At 41.4% G+C, this 9,177-nt stretch overlaps 1 protein-coding gene across 1 annotated transcript in view; it reads left to right on the plus strand.

The window, feature by feature from the left end:
• Positions 1-3,622, plus strand: part of RNASET2 (ribonuclease T2) — a gene marked incomplete at its 5' end in the record, with an annotated part of 13,725 nt that extends 10,103 nt beyond the window's left edge. The window contains 2 exons of the mRNA XM_010133378.1: positions 157-231; positions 3,443-3,622. Coding sequence (XP_010131680.1) covers positions 157-231; positions 3,443-3,622 — 255 coding nt within the window. The remainder of the gene's footprint in view (positions 1-156; positions 232-3,442) is intronic.
• Positions 3,623-9,177: the final 5,555 nt, after the last annotated feature.

Consider the following 9,177-nt stretch of genomic DNA (forward strand, 5'->3'; position numbering starts at 1 on the left):
GAGTCAAGTAATTTCTAAAGAATAAGTGATCTTTAAAATTGTATAGCTCTTTAAGGTTGTGCTTTATCTAATAGTTTTGTGAACTTTACAAGTGTGGGAGATGTTGAAAGATGTGCTAATGTCTTAGTAATTTATATAAGCTTTTTAATTTTTCAGATGTCTGCCATAAAGGAAGCTCTTACAAAATTTTATGGTGTAACACCAAAGATCCAATGTCTTCCTCCAGAAGAGGTAAAAAATCCAGACAAACATACTCCCTAAATCCCTCAAAACCAAAAACCCAAACAAATAAAAACCCAACAAATTTTTTTTTTTAAAGGAGCACTTGAAAAAATCTTCAGCATGGTGAAACTTAGGTCTGGGTGTTCTTTGTGTATACAGAATCATAGAATCATTTTGGTTGGAAGAGACCTTTAAGATTATGGCGTCCAACCATTAACGCTGCACTGCCAGATCACCACTAAAATGTGTTGCTAAGCACCACATCTACAGGTCTTTTAAATATCTCCGAGGATGGAAACTCCGCCACCTCCCTGGGCAGCCTGTTCCAATGCTTGACAACCCCTTCTGTAAGGAAATTTTTCCTGCTATCCAACCTAAACCTCTCCTGGCACAACTTGAAGCCATTTCCATTCATCTTATCTCTTGTTACTTGGGAGAACAGAATGACCCCAGCCTTGCTACAGCCTCCTTTCAGGTAGTTGTAGAGAGTGATGAGATTACCCCTCAGCCTCCTTTCTCCAGGCTAAACAACCCCAGTTATTTCAGCTGTTCCTCATAGGACTTGTGCTCTAGACCCTTCACCAGCTTTGTTGCCCTTCTCTGGCCACACCCCAGCACCTTAATGTCCTTCTTGCAGTGTGGACCCCAAATCAGGAAGGCCGGAGTATTCCAGATGTGCCCTCACCAGTGCCAAGTACAGGAGGACAATCATCTGTCCTAGTCCTGCTGGCCACACTATTTCTGACACAAGCCAGGGTGCTGTTGACCTTCTTGGCCACCTGGGCACACTGCTGGCTCGCATTCAGCTGGCTGTTGACCAACAGCCCCATGTCCTTTTCCACCAGGCAGCTTTCCAGCTATTCTTCCCCAGCCTGTAGTGTTTGAGGTAGTTGCTCTTTGCAGATTAGATATTGCTTGATTCTTGGAGTTGAGTTCATAAAAACTGCTTACGTACTGGCAGTACTGAGTTCAGCTTATGTGGCTGTTATCACAGCTATTTGCAGCCAATGCAGCTACCACTGCATTTTCTTAATGCAGAAATATCGTTAGGTAAAGAATTGACGCTTTCTCCACTAATAACTTTGTTACCAGGAAAGTGGGAGCCCTGGGTTTTAAAGGTCTCCTTGTCTTAAAAGATTTGAACCTGCATCTCCTGCATGAGTGCTGTAACTATCACACTAGAGGTATTGCTGTAGCTGAGTGCTTTCCACTCCTGCTAAAGCTGAATTGCCTTGCCATATAGCACATTACTGGAACCAGCAAGAGTGAGCTGAATGGAGCCAGTGACAGTTGGCCTTGTCAAGGTTACTGCCTATCAACAGCAGTCTTCCCTCACTGGGCATGGCTTGTCTTCTGCATGAAGTTACTCGATGGACAGAATCCTTCAGAATATAGCAGCTCAGAGGCTTTTTGCTGAGGCATTCTCAAAACCCTCTACCTAAAGAGGTACAAAAAGGCATTTTGAGTTTCACTGCGGTTCAGGGTGACTCTGGTCTTTCCTTCTGAGCCAAGAGTACCTAAAATTTCCATTTCTTTGTGTTTTTCCTTGCCTATGATAGTACTGTGAATCACAATGCAGCAGATAACGTGGTACACAGAGATAGTGTATTACAGTGAAAAATACAGGCCACTATATCTGAACCAGAAGTGCCATCAAAGAACAAAACATCTGAACGATTACATGGGTAGGCTGCATAGCTATGTCTTTCCTTTTTCAGCTAAATTACTCTGCTTTTATTCAAAAAGAAAAGAAAAAACAAATTCACTAGACATCTTTCCTTCTTATCTTATAAAGCAGTTCCTCACTGTCTCAGCTTGATAGAAATGGTTTGCTACAAAAAACTTTACCAGAGTTATTGCCCATATGGAGATGACAATTTTTTGAAAACTTGCCAAGGTACGGTTGCTGTTGGAGTTCAGTAGCTTGTGTGTTGTCAGTTCATTTGTTTTAGTAGTGCAGTGAGGTTTTTATGCTGAGGTGTTTCTTCACGTGAAAAAGTTCTAGGTTACAATTATTTTTAAGATGTATTTTTACATTAAGCAACAAAGGAATATGAGTTGAGTGTGGGTTGCACAGTCACCCACCTCTTGAAGAAACACAAAGCTAACAAACCCTAGTTTCTAGCTCTGTTCACTGTAGTTGTGTCATTGCTTTTAGTACAATGGGGTTATGCTCCGATTATGTGAAAGTAATTTACAGCTTGAGTCTCATGTGCTTATCAGCTGAGGCTGATGAGTAATAGAAAGAAAAAAGTGCACCTCACTTACTTAATGATAACCCTTTTCAGAGTTTCAGCTTTGTCCATGCCTAAACTGCATTATAGGGGTACTTTGATGCTTAAAACATATTACACACTTTTTGTGCTCTTACATTTAAAAAAAAAAAACAACGAAAAAATCCAAAACAAACAAATTCCCCCAAACCCCCAGCAATAAAAAATGCCAAAACAAAACAAAAAACTGCCGCAACAACAACAAACCACCCCAAAACCAAACCAAAACAACCCCCCCCACGCCCTGTAGTTGTTTTCATCTTGTACATGTATTTTTGTCCTGCTTAGCGATTTCAAAACCATTCTTTTTTTCCACGTGCAGTTTGTCACACCTGAGCATTTTGGGGATTTTTCATATAATCTTCTTCCCCATGTGAAAGGCATCCTTGCCTGCCTGCCTTATTTGTGGCCAGTATTTTTCTTCCTAGTGTGTTCCGTAGTCCAAAAATGACACATCTGCTCGTTTTGACAGCTTGCTTCCGTATTCTTTTCAGTAAAAGTATTATAAAACCAAGTTTCTCTTTTTCGGAGAATTTTCTTTGCCTCAGTTCCTGCCCTTCTGCAAAAGAGTTGGTGAAAGGTGGCTTTCAGTTCACATATACCCTTCAATATTCACAGAATTCAGCCAGAGCTCATCATTAAGGTGTACAGTTCCTGTGTACTGTGGAGTTTGGTAAATGCTAAGATAATCTGTGTCACAGCATTTCATGAGACTTAACTAGTTAGGCAGATTCCCCAAATTGTTACTGAGTTATGTTGTTGGAATGTGTTTCCATGTCTGCTTGCTACTTAAAGACAAGTATGTACTATTAGCTGCTCAGAGTAGATGCCTCTGGTACCTGTTTCCTCTTTTCTTAAGCGGCAAATACACAAATAAGGCGATATGTCTGAAGAATTGATTTATTTTCTTCTCCCCATCAAACTGATCTCATCCTTCGTGTTTCTAGGGTGAAAAAGCACAAACAATTGGTCAGATTGAATTCTGCTTCACCAAAGAACTGCAGCTGAGAAACTGCACAGCGTCAAAGGGTGAATCCAGCCCAGTGCAGACCAACCTGAAGCTTGAAACTGAGGAGTTGTCTGTCTGCAGTGATACCCTCCCAACTTATTATCCTTCACAGGTCTAAGATCACAAACAAAGCCATAAGAGTTTGAAAAACTTTTAAAACAGCAACAGAAATTAAACCCTTAAACTTTATACCTTGGAAAGCAGTCTTGGCTTAGCAATATTATAAAGCCCTGTCCACATCACAGGTATGCTATGAAGATTTCTGCTGGAAAACATGCTGCTTTTGCCATTAAAGGAGAATGGTCCACATTGTAATATCAATTACACAGGATGAATTATTGAATTGTGGCTCTGACATTGATGGGATCGGAATCTGTTTTACAGCTTTGAGTGGACTTTTTGGCTTGCTTATAGTTTGAATCAATGTTCAAAAGAGAACTGTCATTTCTTAGTTTCACTTGCAGTTAAGGCTTCTGCTTCAGCCACTTACAGTTTTTGCCAGCAAGTCAGGGAAATTGAGTCATTGTTTTGTTTTGAAAGGATGCTTGTCTCTGTGAGATGAGATGGCAATTTCCTGAGAAGAAAATATTGTGAACAAAAATAATTGGGACACCTGTCTGGAGGTCCTTTCCCAGACATGATACCCACTGCCTTGCATAAATTTGCTCTCCAGCAGTGCTGAACAGAGGCCATATCCTCTGAGGCATTAAACCTTTCCTCATTCAGAGATCATGACAGACCAAAGTTGACAACTCTTCCATGACTACTTAGTGAATGAAATAATGTTCACCAAGTTTTGGCACTTCAGCCTAAGGGGCCTCAGGAAGCCTGTATTTGTAGCCTTGCCTATTATTTGATTGATTTTGCTACAGTAGCTCTGTACAATCTTGAAGAACAACCAAATAGGCTTTAGAAAAATGTTACTAATTTTTCACTGTGTTTGAACATTTAGCATTACCACACAAGTGTGAGTGCTGCACTTTTATTTAAAAGTGAGATTGGTATGTAACCACTTTGTTTCAAGAAACAGCTTTTCTGCTGTTCCAAGAAAACAGGATTTTAGGTGAAAAGTACAAGTGTTAGCAGTAGTGCATCTCTATCCCATCATAATTAATAATATTCCACAAAGTTGGATGTTTCCAAAGGGGACCAAATTGGGATGACGTCCTCTGCACAGTGCTGTGTTGAAGTGTCACAGATTGTCTTTCAAAGAAAGGTAATTGTGGCTCAAGGAACCATCTGTTAGAAGAATATGACTGTGAAAATGTGAAATGGGGTGTTAGGAATGAATTTGTTATGCGTTCTGGGGTTTAGAAACCATTCACATGTACTCTCATTTTTGACTGGCCCTGTTTCTCTACCACCTGTCATTTAAAGTTGTTCCCTTGCTATCCCAGAATGCTGTGCATTTTTTAGTCCTTTCTTTAGAAACTCAGGTATTTATTTATTTTAACAGCTAAGAAATGAGTATGATCTGCTCTCCGTTGTAGCTGTATTTCAGTAGAATGAAAACTTCTCTTTCAAAATGTGTCTTCCTTCCCGAGAGGGTGAATGTACTAATGTATACTAATACTATATTGGTGTAATAATGGTAATCGGATCTGGTGTTTTTACAGTAGCTGTGACATGTTCAGTTCACGTTGAAAATGACCAGAAGAATCACAATTCTTCATTCCCCCATTTCTGCCATGTTTTTCTAAGGAAGAAAAAGAATTAAAATGTTTGAAAAGACTGGAGTTTACCTGGGTTTTGTGGAATCTTTTTGACATCACTAACATTTTTTTCATTCTAATTACAAAAATTGGCTTAGCTTAAAGAAAGCAAATACTTGTTGGGAGAAATGCACTTCTCTGCAAAGGAGCAGCCCAAGATTCATGTACTTTTTTAAACTCTCTCTCCAAGTCTTTCAAATAGTGCTTAGAAGGTGCATGGGTTTTGGGTGGACTACATAGAATTCAAATAACTTTTAGAATGAATGTTGATTTACAATGCCCATCATAAGGTGTGGGGTTTGGGTTTTGGTTTTTTAAGAAGCAAGACTCATCTTTTCCAGAAGTTTGTGCTATTTTTTTAATGGTTTAAATTTTTCTGTTCTTTGGTGAAGTCCCTCGTTCTCCTTTCCTTTCAAAGTCGTCAGAGTGCAGTGCCGTATCCTTGCTTGTTAAGCTCATCAGCGGTGAGGAAAGTGGAAAAAGGTCAGTAACCACCATCAGACCACCTCATAAACATCTCGCTCAGTGCTTTTCAGTCACCACTTTGGTTATGAACACACTCCTTCATTAGAACAGTAGACTTCTCCAAATTTCACTGTAATTATTGCCACCTTAGATGAGCAGGTGCAGTATAAAAATTCCCATGAAATCCGCAGCTACCTGCTGTACTGCCAGATGCATGATTGTTGGGTTTGCCTGTTTTTCTGCAGTTGTTTTAGTTCCTTGCTCCTCTTCACAGTTAGAAGGAAAGCTCAAACTTGGAAGCAAAGCCAACAACTGTGAATAAGTACTTGACAAGGAAGTGACACAGAGACTAACAGCCTTCGCAGTGTGAGGCTCAAAGGTAATGCAGACTCTTGCCAAATGGAGAGTAAAAGATAAAACAGATGAAAGTCAGAAACGACCAGCCTCTGCAGTGGAGTAGATACTATGGCTTCCATGCATTTTTCAGCCTCCTTTTCAAATGAAACAAATTTGAGGGAGCTGCTAAGTTTTAAACTTTGAGAGAAACTGAAGTGAGAGAGAGAGAGGAAGGAGGGAGACAGCAAAGCCAGCAGCATGGTATACAGCAAACTGCTACCGAGTGCAGAATGACCGGTGAATGTTAAGTCAAGGTTGGCTAAAAATAACCTTGCAGACTCTGAAGGTCTGTTCAAAGGGATGTACCTGAGGTACTTAACAAAACCACATCCACATTCTTTTTATTTTGACCACATTATTACACATTAAATACTTTAATTTGCTATGATTAATTTACTACGAGTAGTAGAACACTGTGTTGCTTGGTATTTGACAATCCCACCTGCTTAACTAGGAAGATACTGACTGAGTTTATGCAGAGAAGTGCCAAAACACTATAAAATTTTAAGATCTATTTAAGGGATGCTTTAAGGGCTAGTGTGAATGTCAGCAGCCAGGAGAGGAGATGAATGAATGGTAGTACTGGTTCAGAGCAAAGATCTGATCAATCTCTCTAGCAATGGCTCACAGCCAGTTACCAGCCTTGGCAATTGCTTCCCATCAGAGTGTATATAATTTCAAGAGTTGGGTTAACACAACTGAAATACAAGAGGAAAGCAAAGGTATATTTGGATCCTTAAAATCTGCTTTGGTTCTGAAAAGTGTCACTCACTTTCTTAAGCAAAATAAAATCTGTCACCCTTGAAGATTCAACACAGCCTGGGAAGATGGGGGCTCTATTCTGCATCATTAGATATATTAACTAAATCCCAGCAGGAAGGTTTTTTGTGCAGTCTTGGTGCTTTCAAACACTAGTCAGATCCACAAAGGGACTTAGCATGTTTATACTCTTTGTCCGTGTGCTCTCTCACACAGAACGCAAAAGCATCCCTTGGTATGTCGGTTAGAGCATAGACTGTCTGTCCCCTTTCCAAGGACAGCCCCTCTTCCTAGACCATGGGTGTGTTCTTTTCTCTCTTGTTCTCTCACTCTCTTCCTGGCCTGCACCAAGCCTTTCTTGGCTGCACAGGAGTCCAGCTTCCACCAAGTTTATGGTGGGGGGAAAATACAAGGTTGGAAAAATCAGCTTCTGCTCAGTTTGCTTAGGTAGCTACCCGTGCACATCGATACGGTGTTTAAGGCCATGTCTGTCCCCCTACCAGCAGCCAGCTGATCTGCCATTGCCAACAGGAACAGGAGATGGGAGAAGCAGAGGGGACTTCTCCCCATCTCTCCTGTTCTTGGTGCAGTGGCAGGTTGCTATTTCTCAGCTGACAGGCAAAGCTACCTCTGCAGGCTGAAATGGAGGTGGCGCAAGCCTCTGTGATGTCCCCATGCTGTACCCTCAGCAGCTGGCGAGCACTGGGCTATGCTGCTGGCCCCAGCCGCTGCCCATCAGAAGGAAAAAAGTGGCAGCAGGACTGCAGTGCTCACACAGAAGGTCAGTACGCTCCAAGTCAAGCCCCGCAAATGGACAGCCTAGGTATCTACAGCAGCAAAGCAGCGGGTGCTGGCTTTTGCAGGGGGGAAGGGGCATTTTTCACAGGGATTTGCACCATTAAGCCAAGGCCATAAAAGATTAATGGTACTGCTAACAGTTTTATTGCTGCCTGATGATGGTACTGGTGATGCAAAGGGTGAATGTCAGGACTTTGTGTGTCACTTTCCCAGGAGCAGAGCAATTGATGATGAGGAATGTTGTATTTATTCTAAATTCAGACTCTTGCTGCTCAAGCAGTTTCCTTCACAAGGTTCACTGCACACCTTCTGTTCTGTGTGTAAGTATGCTGTGCTCCACAAAGTTGCTGTAAATCAGCCAGGGTTTACATAAATAATTTGTTTTAGAAGGGATTACAATTTCTTGTGCTTTTAAGAATAAGAGCTTTAGTATACAGGTTGAGACCTGATGTGGGAAATGGATGATTATTTTACATTTGTGTACAGTGGCCTTCATTATGCTGTATCCCAGAGTACACTGGAGCATCACAAATTGGGCGAGGATAAGACGGAACTCAGGAGCAGCCAAGCCCAACTGTGCTCACAGATTAGTGGTACCCTATCAATACGTTCAGCATGAAAAACACAGCACTGGCATTCAGACACAGAGCTCAGGTTGAAGGACTGATGTTTCAGTAATCTTTTTTTGAAAAGAAGCTAAAAGGACCACATTTTGTAAGAAAATTCTTAAGCCACTGACAGAACATTCTTAAGCAAGCTGAAGAATACCATGGTGCTGTCTGTAGGAAATACTTCCCTGAGTATATCCTGACTTACCAGAAAACAGGCTGTTCGCTTTAGCTATTTCTATAACTCACACAGTTGTTTACATTAGAGACCTGTACTCTGCATGTTAATCAGAGAAGATACACCCAGACAAAATTAGCAAGAACTAAAAGCACAGCAGTTACGCTGCAATAATTACAGTCTCTGTAAACAAATACGATGCATCCCAGCAGGTACCGCCATGAGATCACTTCTGCTTAGTATTGTTGAGTAAAACTTGCTCCTGTCAGCTTTGCAGAGAGGCTTCTCTTTCCAACGTGCTCAGCTGAGCAGGGAGAAGATGTGCATGCTTTCAGCGGAGGCTGGAAGAGCTGTCACATCACCTGAGTGCTGTTATTTTAGGCCATCAGCCTTCTCAGATCTGTCTCCCTTAGAATGATTTTATACCTTAGGTTATGCTTGTGAAGGCTCTGCATGTCCAGATGACTTGCATAATCAGTTCCCAGTGGCAGCTGTAACAGGTTGCAATCAAAAGAATAATGTGCAGGGACTGTCCCTCCTCATAAACCCTGTTTTGTAGGTATTTGTCAAATGCCTGGGGCATGCATTTGTCAATGATTTATTAGCCAGGAGGCAGGCTGACTGGTGGGTGAGGTGGGAACCACTTTTTTGTCTCCTGTCTCTCAGATATTCGTGGTTTTATACGCATCAGCTGGCCCTGCCTTGTTTATCCTCCAGCCCCTGGATGTCTGAAGAGATTTCAGTCTCTCAGTTTCTG

Source organism: Buceros rhinoceros, unplaced genomic scaffold (assembly GCF_000710305.1).
Source record: "Buceros rhinoceros silvestris isolate BGI_N320 unplaced genomic scaffold, ASM71030v1 scaffold17383, whole genome shotgun sequence".
NCBI classification, from domain to species: domain Eukaryota; kingdom Metazoa; phylum Chordata; class Aves; order Bucerotiformes; family Bucerotidae; genus Buceros; species Buceros rhinoceros.